Raw genomic sequence first — 26528 nt, 5'->3', positions numbered from 1 at the left:
CAACATCCACTTTATCCATTTGTTTTTATATAGATCATGCTTTGGATGCTATTTGTAAGAAAACTTTATTTAAACTAAGGTTGCAAATGTGTTTTTCACCTGTTCTCTTCTGGAGATTATGTAGTTTTAGGTTTTTCATTTGGGTCTATGATCCGTTTTGAGTCCATTTTTGTATATGGCATGAAGTATGGATGGAACGCCTCTCTATTGTCGTGCGTATAGATAGCCAATTGAGTCAGCATCATCTGTTGCAAAGGCTGTCCTTTCTCCAGCGAATTGCCTTTGTTAACTTTGTTGAAAATCTGCTGTCCATAAAGGTGTAGATCTGTTTCTGGACTTTAGTATGTCCCATTGATCTGTTTGTCTGTCATTTTACTAATATCCCATTCTCTTCTTTTAGAATAAGTCTTGTAATCTGAGTGCTAAACAAAATTAAACTCGCATACATGACTAATATAGCAGCCTTACTTTGGTGTAAGTGTGACACATTTTCTTGCTTTCCTATGTAGTGTAATTTCTCTAACTTTGTTCTTTTTCAGCCTTACTTGGGCTGTCACATCGCCTTGTAAGTTTTAGACTCAGCTTGTCAATTTCTATTGTAAAATGTGCTGGGATTCTGATGGAGAATAGTTTTGATTGAGAGTTTTGGGTCTTTCAGGGCTTTCATGAGGATGTATCTGTGGGAGGAAGGTATTCAAGCATCACTTTTATATCTGAACAACTGGAATTTTGAGACCAATACAGCATTTAAAAAATTTTTCCACAGTCTTGCTTCCAAGTTTATTGAAAACCCACCTGTGCAAAATGGTGTTATTCAATGCCAGAGGATACAAGGAAAAATAAAGTGTTCTAATTTTGGTCCTTATTTCCTATGATTCTACGTGGTTTTTTTTTTTTTTTTTCTTTTCTTTTTTTCATCTCCTTCCATTGAGAGAGAAAGAGGATATAAAGACAGTTGTCTCAGGCAGCCTTTCACCTCTGGTAGATCACAGATATGGGAGGGTCTGTGCTTTCTTGAGTGAGACGGGTCCTTTTCACTATGCTCTCTTTCTTACCGCAGATGGTGGAGGCTCATTCACTCCACGTGCTTTTGTCCCATTGCTTGGTACAGGAGTCACAGATCACACACCTGTAGGACCCAGGAGGTCCTGTACATGGGAAAGCAGCCCAGCACCTGGGCTTTTACGAGCGCTGTGGAGAGAGCAGAGGTTCAGAGGTGACCAGCCTGAGGATGACTCTGGTGAATGGACAAGCAAAGCCACAAATCTGGAACTTTATGAAACCTCCCAATTTTCAAATGCTTTCACTTTAGTTTTTTGTATTGCACAGGCCAAATGAAACACATCTGCGGGCCAAATTCAGTCCATGAGCTCCCAGTGTGCAGCCTCTGATGGATGGGCTCTTTTATTTGCTTTCAGGATAAGCTCTTTCATCCGCTCCCTAAAGGATTTATTTCAACAATTGCTTAATGAGCATTTATGATGGGTCTGGAAGTACTCAGTACCCAGGAAATCAATCAAGGGTGAGGAGGGCCTTCTTACCCCTGTGCTCGAGGGGCTCCTGCTCCAGTGTGGAGCTCAAGTGTGGCACAGAGAACTATTCCAGCACCACCTCCTGTTCTCTCCTGAATCTGCCCATTCCCTGTGCCCTAACTGCCACTCAGGTCAGGCTTTATAAAGAAGGGCATGGTTGATTGTGCTTGGAGGAGTCCTGGAAGGCTTCTCTGAGGAGGTGACATGTGAGCTCATTATTGAATGCTGCTGCTGCTGCTAAGTCGCTTCAGTCGTGTCCTACTCTGTGCGACCCCAGAGATGGCAGCCCGTCAGGCTCCCCTGTCCCTGGGACTCTCCAGGCAAGAACACTGGAGCGGGTTGCCATTTCCTTCTCCAATGCATGAAAGTGAAAAGTGAAAGTGAAGTAACTCAGTTGTGTCTGACTCTTAGCGACCCAATGGACTGCAGCCTACCAGGATCCTCCGTCCATGGGATTTGGCAGAGTAGCAATTAGCCAGCAAAATGCCCACTTGAACAGTGTTGCTACATGTTAGTGGAATGTGAAGTCACTTTAGTGGTTGCTGATCAGTATTAGAGCAAAATAAAATACAATAGGATAACATATAGAAAAGGTAAGAATTTTTTGTTTTGTTGAACTTTTCTTTCAGTTTCACACACATATATGTGCACATGCTTCTAATACATGTATGTTTGTTTGAAAAAATGTTAGTTAAAAAACAGAAAAACATAGTCTGGAAAATTTTTCATTTTGGGGAATGCTAAAAAGGAGATTAAAAGGAAATTTCTTAACAATGATCTTATATTTATAATTTCTGAGTTCCCTTCATAAATATGCCCCCAGATCGTTAACTTCAGCTGCTTATTTGCAGCTGTAAGCAGGCACTGAGTCCCTGCTGGGCTAGGCATCTGTAGATCACTTTCTTCAGAGCTCCATGGACAGTTAATTGTGAGAGTGAGCAAGTGACTTTAATTCCTTTCATTTTATTTTTTTCTTTGATGAAATAAATGAGTTGGTTTAGGTAGATAATTGTAAAGACCTAAGTGCTAAAGCTGAAACTCCAGTACTTTGGCCACCTCATGCAAAGAGTTGACTCATTGGAAAAGACTCTGATGCTGGGAGGGATTGGGGGCAGCAGGAAAAGGGGACGACAGAGGATGAGATGGCTGGATGGCATCACTGACTCGATGGACATGAGTTTGAGTGAACTGCGGGAGATGGTGGTGGACAGGGAGGCCTGGTGTGCTGTGATTCATGGGGTCGCAAAGAGCTGGACATGACTGAGCGACTGAACTGAACTGAAGTTCCACAGAGGTGCTTTAGACAAACTGCAGGCAATTTACCTAAATAGCCAAATTTGCCTACTGCTGAATAGCTAACACTAAAAGGTACCCAGTACATAATAGACCTCAAATGCTCACATGCTAAGTCACTTCAGTCGTGTCAGATTCCGTGTTACATGAACACTCTAGCCCGCCAGGCTTCTCTGTCAATGGGACTCTCCAGGCAAGAATACTAGAGTGGGTTACCATGCCCTCTCCAGGGGATCTTCCCCACCCAGGGATCAAATCTGCATCTCTTAGGTCTCCTGCATTGGCAGGTGGGTTCTTTACCACTAATGACACCTGGGAAGCCCCAGATGTCAGTATTTGCTAAATTAACATGTCTATCCTCTGAGTGCCCTTGCGTTTTATGTGATATTAGGCATATTTGAATTAAGTTGATAATTATTACTGAAATCATACTTTAGGCACACAATTTGAAATAATGCAAGTCCTAGAATATTTAAATTTTGCCGAGAATCACAAAATTCCAAATCCAAGAGGATTTTCTATAAGTGCTTTAGCTCTTGCTCGAAGCTAGTACTCCTGCATTTTGCCAGGTTAGTCTCCCACTGTGTGAGACTTTCTGAATGCATCCCCTGTATAAAATGTAACCACTCTGTATATATATATATATTTTTAGAATAACATAAATCATTACTTTTTATTGAAGAAGGTATTGATATACAACAGGTGATTTGTTTTAAGGCCCAAAGGCATCCAATTGCAAAATTAATACCGGAAATAATTAAATAGGCATATTATGTAATGCCAGTCACTGGTAGGCTGTTTCAAGTTCTTAACTCTACACATATTATTTCTACTAACTGCACTTAGACCATTACCAGACGCTGCTTCTTTCACAGCGAACACTGGATATGTGCTGTTGGCGTTTCACATGGGGTCAAAAATGAGCTCCTTTAAAAGTTAAGGGAAATAAACTTGCAAGAAATTATTCTGCTTAAGTGTTAAATGGCATTCTCTTTTCAGTAAAATGCAGAAATGAGCTAAGAATAATTGGCAAATTTTTCACTAAAACTTAAGTACATTATATTTTCATTCGAAATTGGGTGCTCATCAATTTTTAATAAGTAGTTGGCAATATTACATAGCTAAATTACTATAAAATTGACATTTAACATTAGTTAATTGTTATATAAAAATTGAGCATAAAGGTTGCTGATAAAGCAATAGAAGTTGAAACCTGTTTTAGTTCAGTAAGGCAGCTCAGGTATTTTTAACACAGTGTATATCTTGACACTTTAAAGTTATTTTTGTCATAGCTGGTACATAAACAGCTGGCACTGATCTTCAGTCAAATGATAGTAATACTGATCATTTAGTTTTGTTGGTATCTGAGTAATAGCGTTGTTTCATAGCTCTGTATTTCCTAAGGAAGTATAATGCTTCTAGTTCTTTCATTACAAATTTGCCCCTTTCAATAAGTTCTTTGATCTTCTCTGGGTCCTTCACATCTTTGTTTTTAAGGAAAACATTCTTCAGACGCCTTTTGAAATAGTCTGCTCCTTTTGGATAGTCTCGTCCAAGATACAGCAGATTCTTATAAAGATTCAATACTTCTCCTCTTAAAGGATTGGCCATTTTCACTTATCATGGAAAATATCCACTTTTATATGTAATATACCCTTTAGAAGATCTGCTTAGAGGTTGCAGCTTAGAGACTTTGGGGCTTCACTGCTGCTGCTGCTAAGTCGCTTCAGTTGTGTCCGACTCTGTGCGACCCCTGAGACGGCAGCCCACCAGGCTCCCCCATCCCTGGGATTCTCCAGGCAAGAACACTGGAGTGGGTTGCCATTTCCTTCTCCCGCTCTGTATATTTTTAAACTAAAGTCTTAAAGTTATTTCTTGGGAACTGTGATGTCCCAGATATGTGCTTGGTCCTCGCCGTGAATAAGATAGGCACAGTTTTCTACCTCACTAGAGCTCATAGTTCACCATAGTAGACACCAAATTCTTCCTTTCACGTGGAGTTCACATGCGCTTACAGGTTAACCTTTTTGGGGAGACCTTGCATTCAGGCTTTGCCTGCTTCCCTGTCCCTATAATATGCAATCAGGTCATTGACTTAGAAGGGATCTGTCTGACTAATACAAATCTGTGAAACTATCGTCTCCCTTCTTCCTGATTCCAAAATTATGTACAGTACTTGGAACTAACATTGTGCTCAGTTTTTCTTTTTGTTCTTTTTTCCTAGAGTTATATTGCATGTGCAGTCAATTAAAACATAAGGGTCTTTTCCAATGAGTCAGTTCGTCACATCAGGTGGCCAAAGTATTGGAGTTTCAGCTTCAGCATCTGTCCTTCCAATGAATATTCAGGACTGATTTCCTTTAGGATGGACTGGTTGGATCTCCTTGCAGTCCAAGGGACTTTCAAGAGTCTTCTCCAACACCACAGTTCAAAAGCATCAATTCTTCAGCGCTCAGCTTTCTTTATAGTCCAACTCTCACATCCATACATGACTACTGGAAAAACCATAGCTTTGACTAGATGGACCTTTGTTGGCAAAGTAATGTCTCTGCTTTTTAATGTGCTGTCTAGGTTGGTCATAACTTTTCTTCTAAGGAGCAAGCGTCTTTTAATTTCATGGCTGCAATCACCATCGGAGAAGGCAATGGCACCCCACTCCAGTACTCTTGCCTGGAAAATCCTATGGACGGAGGAGCCTGGTGGGCTGCAGTCCATGGGGTCGTGAAGTGTCGGACATGACCAAGCAACTTCACTTTCACTTTTCACTTTCATGCATTGGAGAAGGAAATGGCAACCCACTCCAGTGTTCTTGCCTGGAGAATCCCAGGGACAGAGGAGCCTGGTAGGAGGCCGTCTATGGGGACACGCAGAGTCGGACATGACTGAAGCGACTTAGCAGCAGCAATCACCATCTGCAGTGATTTTGGAGCCCCCCAAAGTAAAGTCTCTCACTGTTTCCACTGTTTTCCCATCTATTTCCCGTGAAGTGATGGGACTGGATGCCATGATCTTAGTTTTCTGAATGTTGAGTTTTAAGCCAACTTTTTCATTCTCCTCTTGCACTTTCATCAAGAGATTCTTTAGTTCTTCTTCACTTTCTGTTATAAGGGTGATGTCATCTGTGTGTCTGAGGCTATTGATATTTCTCCCAGCAGTCTTGATTCCAGCTTGTTGTGCTTCATCCACCCCAGCATTTCTCATGAACTCTGCATATAAGTTAAATAAGCAGGGTGACAATATACAGCCTTGGCGTACTCCTTTCACTATTTGGAACCAGTCTGTTGTTCCATGTCCAGTTCTAACTGTTGCTTCCTCATCTGCATACAGGTTTCTCAAGAGGCAGGTCAGGTGGTCTGGTATCCCTATCTCTTTAAGAATTTTCCAGAGTTTGTTGTGGTCCACACAGTCAAAGGCTTTGGCATAGTCAATAAAGCAGAAATAGATGTTTTTCTGGAACTCTCTTGCTTTTTCGATGAGCCAGTAGATGTTGGCAATTTGATCTCTGGTGTCTCTGCCTTTTCTAAATCCAGCTTGAACATCTGGAAATTAATGTTTCACATACTGTTGAAGCCTGGCTTGGAGAATTTTGAGCATTACTTTACTAGCATGTGAGATGAGTGCAATTGTGCGGTAGTTTGAGCATTCTTTGGCATTGCCTTTCTTTGGGATTGGAATGAAAACTGACCTTTTCCAGTCCTGTGGCCACTGCTGAGTTTTCCAAATTTGCTGGCCCTGATGCTGGGAAAGATTGAAGGCAGGAGGAGAGGATGACAGAGGATGAGATGGTTGGATGGCATCACCGACTCGATGGACATGAGTTTGAGTAAGCTCTGGGATTTGGAGATGGACAAGGAGGCCTGGAGTGCTGAAGTCCATGGGGTCACAAAGAGTCAGACATTACTGAGTGACTGAACTGAACTGAACTGAAAACATCTGAACCTTTTCTCCTAAACTGCATTTGAGGCCAGTTGAAAACAGACTGTATCTTTTTTTTTTTTTTAACCTCACCACGTGGCATATAGGATCTTAGTTCCCTGACCAGAAATCAAACCTGTGCTCCCTGAATTGGAAGGCAGAGTCTTAACCACTGGACCACTGGTGAAGTCCTCAGTCTGTATCTTTATAATTGTTTTTTTAAGTTTGGTAGGATGTCGCATTTATCCCAAAACAAATTAAATCTTGTTGGTATCATTCCATCAATCTATCCAAATTATTTTGATTTTTTGATTATATCAGTCAGTGCATTAACTGTCCCTTCCAGTTGTGGGAAGGCAGCAAATTAAAAAGCCTGCCTTCTCTTTCTCTCCCTAGGTTGCTGATAAGAAGACCAAGTTTCATTTTTAAGATTATTATTGTGTCATAGCTTTGAAAGGTTTTGCTTGGCAAATTTACATGACCTTCATCCTTTTTTAAATCTTTGGTCTTATCACCAAGCCACACAACCCTGCTGAACTCCCATCAAAGGAACATACTTTTGATGCCTAAAGTCAGGTTCTGTAAGCGCTCCTTAATGGTGATCTTGTCCTCGTAAGTAGGTTTTAGGACCAAGAAGGAAAACATGAATCTATCAGATATGTTACTTTATAATTCTCATATACAACTGGAAGCTTCTTAAACTAACTCTCCTTATGGACCAGGGGCCAGCAGCAAAGACAGAATCAAGTGACATGAGGGCAGCTTGTTTTCTTCAGTTTGGGTATCAGTTTAAATATTTATCTATCTGATCTTGAGAACGAAAATAAATTTACAGATACTTCTAAATAATTTTGAACATTTGGGAGAACAATCATCTGTGGGAAATACTGTGATTAAGGAGTTCATTTTCCCCATTTAGAAAAAAAAAAAGCCTCAAAACTTTATATCCTTATCATGCAACTTCCGTATGAATGGCTTTAATATCATCTGCTAGTAGACCATAGGAGAAGGCAATGGCACCCCACTCCAGTGTTCTTGCCTGGAGAATGCCAGGGACGGGGGAGCCTGGTGGGCTGCCGTCTCTGGGGTCGCGCAGAGAGGGACACGACTGAGGCGACTCAGCAGCAGCAGCCGCAGCCGCAGCCCATAAAAACCAGTGTTGTCATTGATGTTGAAAATCTACATTTAGTCATCCGTGCACTCTGAGTAACTGACAGGGTACTTTGGAATTTTGTCTGTCAACAGCTACACTGTTTTCAAGTTGGAAAGGTAGTTTTTTAAGTACATGTTTCAATAAACCAAGTAATTTTTTGCCATCTGCCAATGAATTTGTGATTCAGAAACAGGGCCACATTATGAAATTTCATGGACTGGAGGCACTGCTGATTCTGTGGGCCTTTTCCTCCATAAAAAAGTATGAAAAAAGTACAGTTAACAACTGGGTTAGTATAAAGATAAATATATTCACCTGGATGGGAGAGCAGTTTAGGGGAGAATGCATACATGTATATGTATGGCTGAGTTCCTTTGCTGTCCACCTGAAATTACCACAGCATTGTTGATCGGCTGTATTCCAATACAAAATAAATGTTTTTTTTTATTAAATAGTTGCATTTATATTAGTATTATATATTCAAATATTTTCTTTGACCTGAAGTTCACTTTTTTCTTCTGATTTTCAAAGAAATTAAAACATTTTCATGGGTCCCCAAAAGTACTGTGGGCTCTCTCAGCACCATTCCCACTGTGCATAATGGGTAACTCAACTCAGATTAGAAGTTGTATTTCCTCTTCAATTTATTAATTGTATTTTTTGCATTTAACGTCCATATCTTTTTAATGGGAAAAACCAAATCTGTTTCCATAGTACACCTCTGTTAAACTCAATAAGCACTGCATATTTGGTGGGAATGACCTGTATCAGCAAGATATGTCTCAAAAATGGGTAGAATAGAAATGTATGTCCTTTACATACCTGATTCAAACTAGCTGCCTGGCCTGAAGCTGTCAGCATTTACGCATTCTATCATTTCAGATAGTGCTAAGTCTGCATGCTAAGTCACTTCAGTTGTGTCTCACTCTGTGCGACCCTCTGGGCTGTGGCCCACCAGGCTCATCTGTCCATGGGATTCTCCACGCAAGAATACTGGAGTGGGTTGCCTTGCTCTCCTCCAGGGATCTTCCTGACCCAGAGATTAAACCTGCATCTCTTATGTCTCCTGCATTGGCAGGCGGGTTCTTTACCACTGGCGCGATCTGGGAAGCCCATACAGTGTATAACAATCATGAAATAGCATTCCTTTAATCCCTCTTCCTTTCCTGGTGCCATATATATATAAAAAAAAAAAATCTCTTTTGCCATCTGGTGATTTTAAGGCTTGATAGTAGAAGGCCAAGTGTTGTTTCTAATTCATTCAGATTCTAATGATTCTACTGTGTTTAAAGAAGTGATACATGCTTATTATTTAAAAAATTGAAGGAATGCAGAAAAGTAAAAAGAAAAAGATAAAAAAAAAATCCTAACACTCAGAAATAAGCCTCATTAAGTGAACATCCTGTTGGACATCTGACATCTCTCTAAACTTGTTTGCAGATGAAAAAAATGGATGGATGGATGATAGGTAGGTAGATAGATTGAAATGCTTTCATTAAAGTAGAATCATATACTGCTGATTTTTAAATTTTAAAACTAATGTATTTAATTTTATTTGAAGTTAACTGGATAAAAAGAAACTAAGTAAGAATTAAGAAATTACTAAAATTTATTTTTTTTTTAATTTTATTTTATTTTTAAACTTTACAAAATTGTATTAGTTTTGCCAAATATCAAAATGAATCTGCCACAGGTATACATGTGTTCCCCATCCTGAACCCTCCTCCCTCCTCCCTCCCCATACCATCCCTCTGGGTTGTCCCAGTGCACCAGCCCCAAGCATCCAGTATCGTGCATTGAACCTGGACTGGCAACTCGTTTCATACATGATATTATACATGTTTCAATGCCATTCTCCCAAATCTTTCCAACTTCTCCCTCTCCCACAGAGTCCATAAGACTGTTCTTTAAATAAACATTTCTTTTTTTGCACAGTAGGAGATGTTATTTTTTTCCCCCCTTAGGTTAAGAAAAGAGATGATGAACTTGATGTTTCTGGTTCTGGCTTTTCTTTTTCTCCAAGTGTATTTCTTGGTAGATCTTATTGGTGTTCACCCAATTCTCTCCCTGTTCTGGAGTACAGGAGAATTGCATTTTCCTTACTCCCTTCAAGTTATGTATGATCTTATGACTGGCTTTAGCTGCACAACGTGAGCAGAAATGACTTGCATCACTTACGGATGGTTGTATTTAATTGCCAGATCTCCAGTCTCTCACCCCTTCGCTCCTTGTCTTGTTGAGCATGGACATTTATGTGATTTGTGAATGTGGAGGAGCATAATGCCAGTGTGGATATGGAATGCAATGCCAGCTCAGGGAGGCGCTGCCCTAAAGAGTCCTGTGAGGCTGTGGTGGATGGCGTGTGAGTGAGACATGGACTCTTCTTCCGTTAAGTCATGAGACTCAGGGCTTATTTACTGCCACAGGCTGTCCTGCCTGCTGCTGTCTCCATCTCAGACCATAGGGATTTCCCCGCCATGATAAATGAGCACACAGGCGCTCGCACTCTCCTTCCTTCCTCCCGTCTAGAGTTTGGTTTATTACATCGTTATTTTCATGCAGTCAGAGTATTTAGTGTTTACATTCCACAGTATTCTATCATCTAGCCTTGATTTTGATTGGTTATATTACTGTTTTCATATAATCAAGACATGTAACATTATGTTCTGTTCAGTTGTTTAAAATTAGTTTTATACTTAAATAAATTCAATATCCAGTACTGATCTTTTTACTGTGGCTTTCAAATCACCGTTTTCAAGAAGCAAGTCAAGGGGTTTAGAGGAGACTGTCTGGTAGGAAAATGTTCCACTCAAGAAAAGAGGAATATTTTTATCATTTGCATTGCTGAAGTTGTTGTTACATGGTGATATGAAAAGCAGACTGATTTTTTAGTGGTTTTATTTCTAATTTTAAATTCTCTATAAACAATGCTTTCTTTATTGCTTGCATCTGAAGCAAACCATTTCCATCTGCCCATGCTTCACTTGCCACTGTTGATATTTTTATTTTATTCATTGCACTGACTAAATTGTCAAGACTTTTAAAGGAGGGCTCAAAATGAAAGTGAATTCTTACGTTGTTTTTATGTTCTACAATATCTACTGATTATCTTTCTATTTGAAAATCATCTTGGCTAAGAATAATATTCAGAGACTACACTTTATCCCCCTTAAACATTTTTGTGAAATTGCTTTGTCTTTTGCATTTAAAGCACTGTGAAGAAATTTGACTTTATCCTTGTATACAACTTGCTTTTTCTTTCTACTTGAAGAATTATATTTTGGAATTGGAAATTCAATTATTTAGCCAGAATATGTCTCATAGTTGGTTATTCTATGTCAGTTTTTTTTCTTAAAACAGAGTTTGTTCTTTCAACGTAGAGATTAGATTCCATTGTGTATCCATTTTAGGGATATTTTCTTGTGTTAGATTTTTGAATACTTTGGGGTGGATTTTCTACTTCAGGAATACCCATCAACCTTTTAATGGACTGTATTTTTCTGTCCTCTATCTAGCATTTTTCTCTAATTGCTTTAAATTCTGCCTTGATTTCAAGTCTTTCCTGAATATGAATAATTTGGAGTCATGTTACTGCTATTCTTTGGTATTTCTAATTTATGTATTAGTTTATAGGTGATGCTATTTGGTCATCAATTTATCATTTTAGTATGACAAGCTTCCTTTAAAATCTCATTTTGTTATTTGATTATCTCATTGCTAAGTTCTTGTTTTTACTATATTCATGTTTCTATTATGCTTTTAAGTTATTCTACGACAAATTACTTTCTTTTATTCCTTGAGGATCATGAACTTTTATCTTTTTTTTTTTTTTAATATAATGTCCCCTTTAAAAATCACTTGTTATGGTAGAATGTTAGTTGCTGTGCTGTTTCATTCCATCTTGCCCATGTTTGGGCAGCCATGCTCAGCCTTTGGTGCTGTAACAGACTGGAGTGGTTTCTCCTTGGCACTCCTGTAACCCTCTATCTGTTGCCCCTTGAGGACTGGATATTTCCTATTCTGTCCACTTCCTTTAGCTTAAGGGCACACACCGGCAGAAGAGTTGGGTAGAGGATTGAACTCATCTAAGTTGCTTGTGTGGGCCACATGGTAACACCCGTGCCCTGCAGTGTCTCTCCTGAGACCCTGTGAAATGTCTCATCACTTCTTCCAAGAACAACAGTCTGTTGTGGTTGTTCATGTTTCTGATCTTCCCATCCTTCCCTGTGGCAATTACCACCCCCAGTCTACTGAAGTCATAGGAGAGAAAGTGAGAAGAAAACCCACATAATTCATTTTTCCTTTCCAGATTTGGGGATGTCAGTCTTTCTCTTAAAGTTGAGTTTGATGCAACTTCAGAGAGGTTTTGGAGTGTGGTTCTGCCATTTTGGGGGGGGGGAATGGCTTCTTTTCATTACCTTTTATTTCCTTAGATACTAGTGGGTTGGAACCAGAGTATTTACCCAGAAGCCATCTTGGGGTCTGTCAGTGGTTCTGACTCTCTTAAACATCGATGTAGAGGGAAGAGTCCCTTGTGGCCCAGTTCAGACAAAGAACGGGAACCTGCACACCCTTAACCTTGACAATATCTTACTGTTATAAAGTTGCCCCTGCCTTTTAAAAATCTGTGTTCACTCCCAGATAATACAATAGTTTCTTTAGTTTTTAAGTGCTAAGTAACTAAAAGTAGGCACTCTTGGTAATACTGTAGCCATAGAAAACACAACCCAATGAATATGTTGTAATTGTAATGGATCATTCCATTTAATTAGTCCATTTATCCAACAGTGTTCATTTATGTAGTGAGTGCCTACTATGTTCTGTTCTTGGTGCCTAGGATACAACATTGAACATCACTGAACAAAACAGAAAACATTTCCCTTCCTGTGAGGAGCTTACATTATGGCAGGGATGGGATTTGTGTGTGGAGTGGGGAGAGTCAGCAACAGCAAATATAGCACATCCTTAGAATACATGGTATGTTTGAAGGTGATACGGGGATAAGGGGGAATCACAGAGTGGAATGGGAGTTGTAAGTGGGAATCGGGCGGTCAGACAGGGTTCCATCGAGAAGTCACATTTGATGGAGGGAGTCAGAGAAAGAGTATTCCAGGAAGAAGGACCAGCGAGCACAAGACCCTTAAGGTTCCAGGCAGCCTGCTTGTTCAGAGCAGGATGAATGGTAAATTGATGGAGATGGGTCAGGTCTGTGCAAGTATGTGAGACAAATGAGTGGCTCAGCAAGTTGTAACATGAACTTTTAAAGTTTTTAATACTGTTTTGAATAAATTTACTATACCAATGTTCAATTAACTTTTTCTTTTCTTTTTTTTTTTTACTATAGAAAGATAAATTTCCATGAGCAATATTTTAAAAGCAGAAACAAGCCATAAAACATCACTAAAACCCCCAAAATCTTGGTTCTCTTTTAGAAGACAAGTAGGGGAAAATGATGAGACCTGCAGGAAATAAAATTCCTTTTTAAAAAGATAGTGTAATATGTCATATCTAAATAAGACCTTGGGAATCATCTGGTTTTGCCTTTTAACAAATGAGAAAACAAGAGAGCCTAAATGATATAGTCAGTTTTATAGCAAGTTGGTGGCAGATTTGAATTTAGATAGTAGCCAGGCCTGCTCATTCTTAGCCCAGAGCTCTGTCCACCCTGCCTCCCTTCTTTTAACTCAGTGAGAACTCAATTATTGCTAATAGTCTTGTCATTGACCTTCCACAGACTCGATGGTGAAATCAAGTTTTCCATGACAAATAGGTATGACTTACTTGCATTTTGCAGTAGGACCTTCATCTAGCTGGAAATCAGTTTTAGACCAGTTTATTAATATTTCTGCACCTCTCTGGACACCTGATTGTTCTCTGTGATTATCTACCAGAACAAGTGGCTCTAATTACTTTTCTTTTCAAAGTGCTTTTCTTTCATTTCCAGGCAGCCAGTCCCTGACCCAGAGGGATTTCTCTGCAGGACCATTGCCTGCAGGGACCCAGATTAACATGTGGGCCCTGGGAGGTGGCCTGTCATGCAGTTTTGTCAGCCTGGCAGCCTCCCCACATTTCCTTCCCTTCCATAACTAACTATTCTGTCTTATACATTGTTTTATTTGTGTATGTTTTTTATAAATGGTGTTGTTTTAGACATGGATATTAAAATTCACATTGTTGTGGAGATCATTCTTTTAACACTGGCTTTAGTTCATCCTTTCTGACTGCACAGTATTCTCTATGTGCTCCTTCATATTTATCTATCGTTTCCCTCGTAATGAGCTCTTATGTTGATTCCAGCTCCTTTCTTCCCAGTGTTACTTGATATAAACCACTTCATACACAGCCCCTCATGGATCTGAACGGGAGTTCTTCTGAGATATATAAGCCCCAAAACAGGGTTGCTGGGTTACAAGGCTTATGTATATATGTTTCCTAACACAGATTATTTAGCCTTGTGCAAACAGTCTTGTACATATCCCTTATCAATCTTTTTCAGAATTTTTCTTGGGTACATACACCATGGAACAAGGTTATATACTATATTCCGTTTTATTCACATGGCTGACTTGTTTTTATTGATGGAGTGGCTGCCCAGTCTTCATTCTTATCAGCAGTGAATAAAATTTCATACTCTGACACATCCCAGTCAAAATTTGTATTGTCTAGGTTTCTATGCATATCAAGTAATTTATCATTGCTATTTCATTTGTTATTTCTTAAATTTCTGCATTTGAGCATCTCTTTATATATTCGCTTTCACATTTCCTCTAATTCCAATCACCGGGCCATTTCTTTGTCCTTTTGCTTTTGGAGGTTCTTATCTTTTTTCCTATGGTTTCAGGAGTACCTTATAAATCCAGAGATTATGTCCCCTTTGGTTTTAGACATCAATAGATGTCTTTTCCCATTCTGCTCTGTCAACTTGAATCATAATCTCCTTTGATGTAAAAAGGTTTATCTGATCATCTTTGGGGTATTCACTTAAAAAGTCACTTCCAGTGTGAGAGAGGGATAAATTAGGAGCTTGGGATTAGCATATACACACTGCACTATATAAAATAGATAACCAACAAGGACCTACTGTATAGCACAAGAAACTGTACTCAATGTTTTATAATAACCTATAAGGGAAAAGAAAAAAGAATACACACACACATGTAGAACTGAATCACTGTGCTGTACACCTGAAATTAGCACAACACTGTAAATTAACTGTACTTCAATTTTAAAAAAATAATACATTGTTTTTCCTTAAACTCAAAATAAAGACCCGTTTCCACCACAGGTCATAAAGATACTCCAGTGTTATTTTCCATTAAGTTTATACTTTTGCCTTTTATGTTTGGGCCTTTTATCCACATGACTCTGTCACTGTTTATGGTGTGATATAAAAGTCCAGTTTCTTTTTATGTAGAATTAGCTAGTTTTCCCCAGTTTGGAGAAAGCCTCTCCTTACCCCATTATGAAATTTTAATTGTCATTATAAGCATTCTCCTCTTTATGTCATAATAATGTCTTCCCAGCCAGCACAAGAATAACTCTCCATTTATTCAAATCTTGCTTTATATCTTTTAATAAAGGCTTAAAAATTTCCCCACAGAGGTCTTATGTGATCTTTGCTAATTTAATTCTAGATTCTATGTAGTTTTTGTGTTTATTTTCTTTTGTATTTGATTATTGCTATAAGGTTTTGTTGTTTTGTTGATTGCTGTTTTGTTGATTTTTGTTTTGAGTTGATCTTGTATCTGACAATTTTGCTCAACCCTCTTATTCTAATGAATTGTCTATTGATACAGGCCTTTTTCTACTTATTAGGTCATATAGTCTGAAAATGCTTCCCTTCAAGTGCTAATACATAATTTCTTTGTCTTTCTTTACAGCATTGGACAGGACTGTCTACTACTGTATTCAATAGTAATATAGTAGTTCTAGTGGGCATATTTCTTCCCATTCTTAGAGGGGATACATTTTAAAGTTCATTAAATCAAATGCTTATTGAAGGTTTTTATAATTTTATTGTTTTAAAGACTGCTCATATTTCTAGTTTTTGAAGAAAATTAATGATAAATAAGTATCAAATTTCATCAAATCTCTTTTTTTCATCTATTAAAATAATGAATTTTCTCTTTTGACTGTTGATATGTTGAATTAATTGGTAAATTTTATGATGTTGAGATTATTATAATCCTGAGATAAATTCTACTTGTTTACAATATATTCTTTTAAATAGTTGTTAAACCTGTTAAAAAAGCTTCTCTTCCATAACTCTTTTAAGTTTTATTTATTATTTTATTCCTGGCTGCGCTGGGTCTGCGTTGCTATGCAGACTCTTCTCTACTTGTGGCAAGTGAGGGCCACCCTCCAGGTGCAGTGTGCGGGCTTCCCACTGCAGTGGCCTCTCTTGCTGTGGACCATGGGCTCTCGGGCTTGCAGCCTTCAGCACTTGCAGCACGTGGGCTCAGTAGCTGTGGCGTACAGGCCCAGCTGCTCCGCAGCACGTGGGACCCTCCTGGACTGAGGGATCCAACCTGTGTTTCCTGCATCGGCTGGCATATTCTTCACCACTGAGCCACCAGGCACCCCTATTTTAAATATATTAAAAAAAACTCAAATAGTTACTATTTAGGATTTTCACATCTAAAATTATAACTGAAGTGAGCCTCTGATTTTTCTTTTTTCTCCTTGTTGCTTGGGATAAAAAGTACAGGAGTCTAATAAAATGGACTACATAGTTTTCATTCTTTTTGTATTTTCTGGAACAACTTACATGAGATAGGAAATGAAATGTTCCATGAATGTTTGATACAACTAATGTAAAAAACCATTGGAGCCCAGGGCTCTTTAGGGCTTTGATTACCACTTCGGTGTGTTTGAAACTTTGGTTTATTCAAGTTTTCTATTTTGTTCTATACCAGCTTTGGTATTTTATATATTCCTAGTAATATATCACCCCATCTACATTTTAAGAATTTATTAGTATACTTGTAAGTGTTTATAGATCATTGCACAGCAATTTTCAAATTCCTCTCACCCCATGAGATGATTTAATTCCTTTCCTGTTGGCTTTGGTCTTGGCCACATGTCTTGCTTTGGTCCATGGCACATTAGTAGATTTGACCTGAGCAGAGGCCTTAAATGTCCTTGAGGCAGGGTTTTTAGCCTTTTCTCCTAAAAAGTGGCTATACTAGAAGGGTACAGTCTCTTAGCTCAACTTTTTTTTTTTCTCCTGGTCCAGCAAACCTGAAGCATATGGCACTTCCATTGGTGAGTTAAGGAGTGTGATATGTATCACCAGCTCTCCAAAGAAATGTGTATGGTTTTTCAAAGTACTACCCCATTTGCAACTGAGTCACTTTATAAAGCACTCATATGTACTTACAAAACCTCCAGTTGTACCTCCAAATAACAGGTTTAAAAGGGAGGTCTATAGTTATATCCTTTGCAGTAATTCTAGACCCCTGACTGCACCTTTATCTGACTTTTCCAGCAGACATTTACATGTCTGCCATGCCTCTCCCTTACTCCATGGCCTTCAGTCTTTGAACTGTGCTTTTGAACTCTGTATAGGTCCTCTTCTCAGGTCACTGTTAAGGTGGCCACATATTGTAGGATGCAGGGTACAAAGCAGAGGTCAACCGGGCAGGACACTGGGCCTGTGGACTTTCCCTCACCAGCCAGGGTAGAGCAGAGAGTGCTGTCTGCACAGAGGTTTGTTGGAGGTGATGACTTTTTTCTGTAACAAGTCAGAAACACGTAGCTATTAGAGAAGGTGAGTTGCAAACTTGACTTGGATAACCTTTTGATTTTAAGAATGTCATCAGTTACTGGAAAAGTATACATGAAGTTCCATATTGTGCTGAGCAAGGGGCTAAAGTTTGTAAAGGAAGGACACAGAAGTACGAGACATGGTCTCTGCCAATAAGGAGCTTGAGAGACAGTGATGTCATATAAGAAACAAAAAAGCTGTATGGAAGTGTTTAAGATTTAAGCCCAGAGCAGCTATGGTTAGCCACAAGTGTGGGAAGAAGAGATAGTGGTAGAGAAGGGGAATCACCATGCACATTTCATTCATGTCATGACCACAGAGTTGGAAGGTGGAGGGGAGGCGGCGGGGAGGTGGGCAGATGGTGGTGGGTGAGTACTGCAGGTGTTCATCCCTTCAAATGGATTTTCATCATGGTAGATGGGTTTGTCAACAAGTGATATTTCTTTTGAAACGGGCAAGTTTTAACTTCACCAAGAATGGGATTAAAGGATTGCATGAAAGAGACAGGATCTATGTAAGGGAGAACAGTTGTCAGTATAAAAGGAGTTAGCTGCCTGCCTAGGATTTTTTTTTTTTTTTAAGGATGGACATTCTTCTGCCCCAGTATCTGGTGGTTCTTAACCAGGGGTAGTACTGCCTCGCTCCAGGGCACGTGGACACGTGTGCTCAGGCTGGGATGGGGATGTTACTGACACTTAGTAGGTGTAGGCCAGGGGCGCTCCAGACCCTGCTGTGCACTGGGGACAGCCCCGCACGATGGATTGTCCTGCCTGAGATGCCAGTAGCTCACTTGTTGAGAAACACTGGACTTCCCAAGCTTCAGTCACTTCTGTTCTACTTATACAATTCCTGCCTTATTTTTGTATCACCTGTATTGCTAATTTAATGCTGTTATTTAAACCTACTTTCTATTTTTAAAACTTATGTGTTTTTTTTTTTTTTTTTTTTGGTCTGTTACTTTTTGGTCATTCTACATCTGCTTTTTAATTTACTTGCCTTAATCCTTGCAATCATGGGTTTGAAATGCTATTTGTACTTTCCTAACCATGTTAAGACAGATACATGACTGTTCTAATACAAAATGTTCCCCTGTGTACCCCCGGCATCATCTTGCCCACCAGTGGTGTGCACATCAAGCATCGAGGAACAGTGGCCAGATGGTCACAGTGGATTAATTTCTAGCTTGACCTGATTTGATGTAGTATGTCCTTGGGAGTTGACACTACCGCCTTAGGGCTCTCGTTTTTAATTAACCTCATATTCCGCAGAATTCATGAGCTGGAAGGGCTTCATGAGGATACTTTTCCAGACAGAGGTCAGACGATCCAAACAGCTGTTATTCTCTGTGTGTGTGTGTGTGTGTGTGTGTGTAAGATCTCCTTGGAAAGGCTTGATTTGCTCTTGGCTGGGTCATGCCTATGTGCCAGTTATCTTTGCTCAAGTCTGTGTCTGCAGACTGCTGGCCATCTCCCAGTTATGTGGCAGTATTCACAAGGGATATGTGACCCTGAGAGTGTAGAGGAGTAGAGCAAATACTGCCTTCACTTCCACATCATTGGCTCAGAGCATATGTTGCATGAACAATTGACCAGGAGTCAGAATGATGACAGAGTGTAGCAGAATCACAGATGTTCCCACCCAGCACCCATTGAACTGACCCAAAAAGAAGTTCAGAATAAAAGCAGAGCCCAGCAAACAAGAAAGCCGATCACAGCTTTATGCCGAGCACTTTGAAAAGTGCCAGGCAAAGAAGGAAACCTCCCATCCTGCCCCCTCAGGAGCGATGCTGGAAAAGGAAGGTGAGGGGCCAGTAGCCTGAGGGTTCCCAGTCGTACAGGTCAGTTGGAAAGAAGCTGTCTGAGGAGAGTGGGCAGCCTCAGTGATGTCAGGCAACACCCTCTGCAGAGGCGGAAAGGCAACTCGAAGCAAGCTCTCGCCCCAGTTAAACGGGAAAGAGATCACAGAAGTGAATGCACCCCAGCAGAGCAGGCTCTGGTATAAGACATTTAATTGGCTTTCAAAAGAGAGAGCAGGCCTTCCCTGGTGGGACAGTAGTTAAGAATCCACCTTGCAATTCAGGGGGACACTGGTTCGCGCCCTGGTCTGGGAAGATTCCACATGCCTTGGAGCAAGTAAGCCCGTGCACTGCCTCCAGTGGGCCCACGCACCCTAGCGCCTTGACTCCCACACAAGAGAAGTCACTGCAGTGAGAAGCCCGTGCACCACACTAGAGAGTACCCCCTGCTCACTGCAACGAGGGAAAGCCGTTGCACAGTAACAAAGACCCACCATAGCCGAAAGAAAGCTTTGGTACACACACACAAAGGAATATTACTCAGCTATTAAAAAGAACGCATTTGAATTGGTTCTAATGAGGTGGATGAAACTGGAGCCTATTATACAAGGTGAAGTCAGAAAGAAAAACACCAGTACAGTATATTAACACACATAAATGGAATTTAGAAAGATGGTAACGATGACCCTATATGCGAGACAGCAAAAGAGACACAGATATAAAGAACAGTCTTTTGGACTCTGTGGGAGAAGGCGAGGGTGGGATGATTTGAGAGAATACGTTGAAACATGTATATTATCATATGTGAAATAGATCACCAGTCCGGGTTCGACGCATGAAACAGGGCACTCAAAGTCAGTGCACTGGGACAACCCAGAGGGATGGGATGGGGAGGGAGGTGGGATGGGGGTTCAGGATGGGGGAACCATGTACACCTGTGGCTGATTCATGTCCATGTATGGCAAAAACCACCACAATATTGTAGAGTAATTAGCCTCCAATTAAAATTAATTAATTAATTAAAATTAAACAAAAAAGAAAGAAAAACAAACAAACAAAAATCAGTGCCTAGCACCTCCAGCAAAGCCTGACCCTGTGGGTCCTACCCCTCCTTCAGGGCATAGCACCACATAGGAAGCCGTGGCCAGCCTCAGAGTGTAACCCCCTGTAAGTGAACGGGCTGTCAAGGATACATCTACTTACTGTGGGAGACCAAACAGAAGTTCTGGACGGAGATACCCACATCAAGTATGAACAAGATGAGTCTAAGTGTTGTGGAAATGCTGCATACAAGAGAGGAATGAAAGACAGGAACACGGCTTGTGAAAAATAAACATGCAACCGATGTGGTCTGGGGGAAAACCGAGACCAAGACATCTCAATCTCATAGCCATTTCATGCTGTAGAAGAGCTCAGTGTCAATTCAGCAGAAATAAAAACTCAGTGGTATGATTAAACAAGATCCTTTTCATGTTTTATCTTTCATTGTAAAATATACAACTTGCTATCTTTTCCATTTCCAAGTGTGCAGTTCAGTGGTTAAGTGCATCCGTGTTGTTGTGCAACAAACCTCCAGACCTCTTTCCTTCTTGCAGCTCAGAAACTCTGTTCCCGTCAAACAGCAGCTCCTCATTCGCCCCTCCCAAGGCCCTGGCAACCATCATTCTTTCTGTCCCACCAAATTTGACTATTCCAAGTACCTCATGTGAGTGAAATCATGCTGTAGTTGTCTCTTTTGTGACTGATTTATTCCAGCTAGGATAATGTCCTTAAGAATCATCCATTTTGCAGCATGAGTCAGATTTTTTTTCCCTTTTTAAGGTTGAATAATATTCTGATGTATAATATACCACTTTTTAATTTATCTGTTTATCCCTCGATAGATGCCTGAGTGGCTTCCACTTTCTGGGTGTCGTGAACAATACTGCTATGAAGATGGATGTACAAATATCTCTTTAAATCACTGCTTTCAATTCTTTTGGGTATATAACCCAGGATTAGAGTTGCTGGATCATAATTCCATGTTTAATTTTTTGAGGAACTGTTTTCCGTAGCAGCTGCACCATTTTACATTTCCACCAAGAGCACAGAAGGGTTCCAGATTTTACACGTCCTCACCAGCACTTTTTTTTTTTTTTTTGATAGAAGCCATCCTAATGGGTGTGCAGTGGAAAGGGATTTTTAAAGATTGAAGGGCCAAGAATAATTGGCAACAGAAATATGATATAAGATTTGAACCAAAAGGAAAAAAAATACAGAATAGCCTGAAGTGGTAGTCAAATGAATGGCATGGTGGAAAGGCATGAGATAATCACTGGAAGGGAGTTGAAATGATAAGAGAAAATGATAGCTGTGGAAGATAGGCAAAACCACCCAACATAAGGAATATAAAAAAAATAATGCAAAAATATAACTCAGAAATATATTTTTGGAAAGGAAGAACTAAATCTTTGGTCAGAAGGCCATGCTGCATATAGAGTGACCAAGATAAACTCTGGTCTAAAGCTTCAGTATTGCAAACTCCAGAGAGAAAAAGCAGGTTATACCAAAAGGAGGATGATGAAGTTAGTATCAGAATTCTCCATACCAGCATTCTCTACCATAAAATATGAGCAAGTTCTACAAATGTAAGAGAAATAAAATTAAACAATATAAAATTATATTAATAATTTAAAATATAATATAATATGACATTGTTTTTATAAATATTGTTCTTGTTCAACAGTGAAGGCACTCAGCAGATAGTCTTGATCTGAAAGAACTCAAGGAATATAGTAACCATGAACCTTTCTTGGGAAAAAAACCACCCTAGGAAGAAGAGACTGACCAATTGAGATTCAAATCAAAATAACAGACTCAAGAGCAGAAAAACTGTGTTAAAAAAACAATAACAACAACAAAAAACACTGGTGAACATTCAAACCATTATAATGTAGTTTTAAGACTAATCAATGGGGGAAAATTATTATTACAGAAGCATGTAAATGTTGAGCATCCAACAAAATAAAAATTAGAGAAGCAGCAAAAACCAAGAGGTATGAGAAAAAAGAGAGAGAATATAAATGTTCATTATACAGCATTAATGTGGAAACATGTTTACCTGTTAAATTTTCATTAATTTTTTCTCAGCATTAAATATTCTGTGTATTTGTGTTTTTTGTTATTTGTTTTCTTTTTTTTTAAGCATTTAATTGTAGATCAGAAAGTCATTTAGTTCCACCTTTGCTGGTTTTCCTTGTTATATTCAAGCAAAATGAAGTAACTCTTATTGGAAAAGACCGTTATATTCTCCTTCTCATAGTATACACACATAAAGAGATGTCCGGAATGATGTTCACGAACTGTCAGTAAGATGGTAGGGTAGTGCAAATTTTGTTTTCTTCTTTGTATTGTTTTGTATGTTTGAGTTTTAAAATGAGCCCATATTTTTATAAAAGCCATAAAAGTGCCAGTGTTAATATAAGATACTGCTCAGTAGTATCATTATTCTAATTTGCTTCTTAGTCATTTAAAAAAAAAAGCAGTCTTGACAGACACCAGAAAGAGTCCTTGACAATATTTTTGCAACTTGTGCCTAAGCTGTTGGCAACTGCTTAGAGACCAAAGGTACAATCCATGGAAGATATCAACTATTCTAACAGGCTGCCTCTTGCCTTCTCATTGAATTCATAAATCCAAACAGTGAGCTGTGAGTGTGAAGTGGGATTGACCTGAACTCCTGGAATGGTGGTGATGGAAAGTGTAGTTCGAGGTGCTATCGTATGGAAATCCGAGCTTTCAGTCCTGTTCTAGCCGATAACTGGCACCATCATTTTGGATGTTCGGAGCGTGTCTCAACCTCTGCTCTTTGCTGCAGTGACTGCCTTTCACCTGCCACGTTCTGTTGCCTTGGGGCCTTTGCAGATGCCTGACCCATTGCATAGAGTGCCCTCCTTTCCTTTCTCTTCACTGGGCTCCTTCTCCTCATGCTCAGGACTTAGCTTTAATCTCCTTCTTCTGGAAGGCCTTCTGTATAACTAGTGGCACCTTTCAGCACATCTGTAGTCACTCACTTGATGTGAGACTCCCTCAGCAGACTGGCCTTGGGGATACAGGACTCCAGTTTAGGAAGTGCAGTGGCAGGTTCTGTCATTGCCCATTGGCAGCACGTGCTTGCTCTCCTCTTCTGAGCTCAGCCAGGTGGTCATTCTCCTCCTGTGATCTGTGCTGCTCCCTCATGGCCTTTTAGGTTTTATTTTTTGCTTCGGGCCTTTCTTAGGTCATGCTTCTGTAGAAACTGTCACTTTTCTCGGAGGTGTTCAAGTTGGTCATGAGAGACTAGCTGTTCTGTACAGCCCATTGCTGCTGCTGCTGCTGCTAAGTCGCCTCAGTCGTGCCCAACTCTGTGCGACCCCATAGACAGCAGCCCATCAGGCTCCCCCGTCCCTGGGATTCTCCAGGCAAGAACACTGGAGCAGGTTGCCATTTCCTTCTCCAATGCATGAAAGTGAAACGTGAAAGTGAAGTCGCTCAGTTGTGTCCGACTCTTAGCGACCCCATGGACTGCAGCCTACCAGGCTCCTCCGTCCATGGGATTTTCCAGGCAAGAGGACTGGAGTGGAGTCCCATTGCCTTCTCCGGTACAGCCCGTTACCCTCTAGCAAATTACCCTCTAGCACTGACCATTCCTACAGGAAACAACACCACAGGCCAGTTCCAAACGGAGGAGGGCTACAAAGGCATGCTTAGATGCCCCCGGAAGCTTCAGCTTGGCCTCCCTAGTAAAGGAGGTGAAAGTGAAAAATGCATGTTACAAAGCATCGTGTGTGTTAGTTGCTCAGTCATGTCCAACTCTTTGTAACCCCATGGACTATAGCCTGCCAGTCTCCTCTGTCCATGGAGTTCTCCTGGCAATAATACTGGAGTGGGTTGCCATTCCCTCCTCCAGGGGATCTTCCCACCCCAGGGATTGAACCTGGGTCCTCTGCATTGCAGGCAGATTCTTTAACATCTGAGCAGTACCTGCAGTGTAATCCTAAATGTATGTTTTATGCATAAAAGACTGAAAAGAAATAGATCGAAGTATTCTGAATGGGTGTTTCTCTGATGGGATTTCAAGTTATTTTTATTTTCTTGTTTTCACATTGTCTGTAATAAACCTATCCCTAGGTGCTAAGTGCTTTTTAAGCCCCTACATATGGCTTTTTACTGAGCAGCCCCTGTGAAGACTAAAAGTTGGCCCCTGACACTTGGGATGTGTATCATCCCCCTGCATTTTTCATTTCTGCCTGCCCCTGCCCATCTGGTATGTTTGGGCTTCCCTGGTGGCTCAGACAGTAAAGAATCTGCCTGCAATGCAGGAGACACGGGTTCGATCCCTGGGTTGGAAAGAGCCCCTGGAGAAGGGAATGGTTACCCACTCCAGTGTCCTTGCCTGGTGAATCCCATGGACAGAGGAGCCTGGTGGGCTATAGTCCATGGGGTCACTTAGAGTCAGACACAACTGAGCATCTAACACTTTTTTCATTTTCTAATGTGTCAGCTCCCTGTCTTCACCATGGTGTCTTTCTCCTCCCCAGATGACCAGATGACTGGAATCCCCCCGCACATCCTGCACAGCTCCCCGTCCGACCGGCAGATCAACCAGCTGGCCCTGAGGCTGGGCCCCGAGTGGGAGCCTGTGGTGCTGTCTCTGGGACTGTCCCAGACAGACATCTACCGCTGTAAGGCCAACCATCCCCACAACGTGCAGTCCCAGATGGTGGAAGCCTTCGTGCGCTGGAGGCAGCGCTTCGGGAAGGAGGCCACCTTCCAGAGCCTGCACAGGGGCCTCCAGGCAGTGGACGTGGACCCCTCGGTGCTCCAGCACATGTTGGAATGACTGGGCCCTCGTCCATGCTTGGGGCTAGTCACATGGCTGAATCGTGACTCTCACCAGGGCAGGTAGATTTGGGGGTGGGGTTGTTTGTTTGTTATGGTGATTTTTAGATGAGAGGGCATAGTGGAATTTGCACTTGACCTTAGTTGACAAGCGGGATTACTCAGGAGTAATGACTTTCTAATTGCTCAAATACTGCATTTTTTGAATTGTGCAGGTTTTAATTGTGTAGTTTCCTTTTAATAGACTGGTGAGTCCTACTGGTTCAAAAAAAAAAAAAATACAGGTGTTCTGTGTATAAATCATCCACTTTTATGTTGCCTGGGAACGATACAGTGGACTTAACTATTAATGATGATAATAATAAAAACAAATTGCTGTATATAATGTAGCCCTTTCGTGAGAAAGTATTGCTTGTTTTTTTTTTCCCCCTTTCATTCTTGTATTGCCTAGATTTAGGGTGTAAAATTACCGTAGTTGTGTCTTTGGAATGGAATTGATAGTAATGGTGGAATAGTTGCTTGCTCTAGTCAGGATGAATAGTTCAGGCAGGGTGTCTGCATTGAAGTTAAGACACTAAAGCTCCCTGCAAAGACCAGTTCAAGTACCAGCATGCAGACCTGAGCCCTTTATCTTTAAAAGATTTGCTTAAGAAAATCCAGTGCCCTTTATTTAAAGAACTGGAGGTTGGGGGACAGTGTGGTCTTTCTCCTGAAGCCATGATGATTGAAGCGTTATGCTCCTAAGGACTATGACTTAGTCTTCTGACTTTTTAAAATAACACATGCTATTTGTCAAATGCTTTACTGTTTTCAAGGCCTGTAATACATAGGATCTCATTTAGGCCTCACAAAAAGCCTGAGAAGTAGTTGAGCAAGAGGTGAGCTCCGTCCCATAGCAAGATGGAGTGATTTACTAGCAGCATCTCCTCAGGCAAGTTACTTCACTTCTCTAAGCCTCAGTTTCCTCATTTGTAGAGTGAGGCAATGACTGTCCTCACCTCCAGGATATTTGTGACAAGTAAGCCATGGGCTCATCCAGTGCCTGGCCCATCGTCAGCTCTTGGGAAACGGTAGCTGTTAATTCTCTGCTGTGGCTAAACATGGATACAGTTCCCAGGTCAAGTGGAACAGTGGCTAAAGCTGAGGGTTCTGTAGGAAGAAGTGCTGTTACCATGTTTCTGGTTAAGCTTTAAAAGGTGATCGGCTTTTATTAAT

General features: G+C 40.5%; 2 protein-coding genes across 2 annotated transcripts in view; one reads left to right on the top strand and one right to left on the bottom strand.

Annotated features, from left to right (window-relative positions):
* The window catches only part of CRADD (CASP2 and RIPK1 domain containing adaptor with death domain), a 193585-nt gene extending 167883 nt beyond the window's left edge, over positions 1-25702 (top strand). Inside the window, exon 3 of the mRNA XM_006064489.4 lies at positions 25013-25702. Coding sequence (XP_006064551.4) covers positions 25013-25314 — 302 coding nt within the window. The 3' untranslated portion in view covers positions 25315-25702. The remainder of the gene's footprint in view (positions 1-25012) is intronic.
* Positions 3985-4442, bottom strand: LOC123465696 (electron transfer flavoprotein regulatory factor 1). The gene has a single exon (XM_045165492.1). The coding sequence runs from the start codon at positions 4434-4436 to the stop codon at positions 4170-4172; it is 267 nt and encodes an 88-aa protein (XP_045021427.1). The 5' UTR covers positions 4437-4442; the 3' UTR covers positions 3985-4169.
* Positions 25703-26528: the final 826 nt, after the last annotated feature.

The sequence above is a fragment of the Bubalus bubalis genome, chromosome 4, assembly GCF_019923935.1.
Source record: "Bubalus bubalis isolate 160015118507 breed Murrah chromosome 4, NDDB_SH_1, whole genome shotgun sequence".
Taxonomy (NCBI): domain Eukaryota; kingdom Metazoa; phylum Chordata; class Mammalia; order Artiodactyla; family Bovidae; genus Bubalus; species Bubalus bubalis.
This window is presented reverse-complemented; position numbering and strand designations above follow the sequence as displayed.

Coding starts and splice junctions, on each gene's coding strand:
- LOC123465696 (XM_045165492.1), bottom strand. CDS start 4,436: ATGGCCAATCCTTTAAGAGGAGAAGTATTGAATCTTTATAAGAATCTG.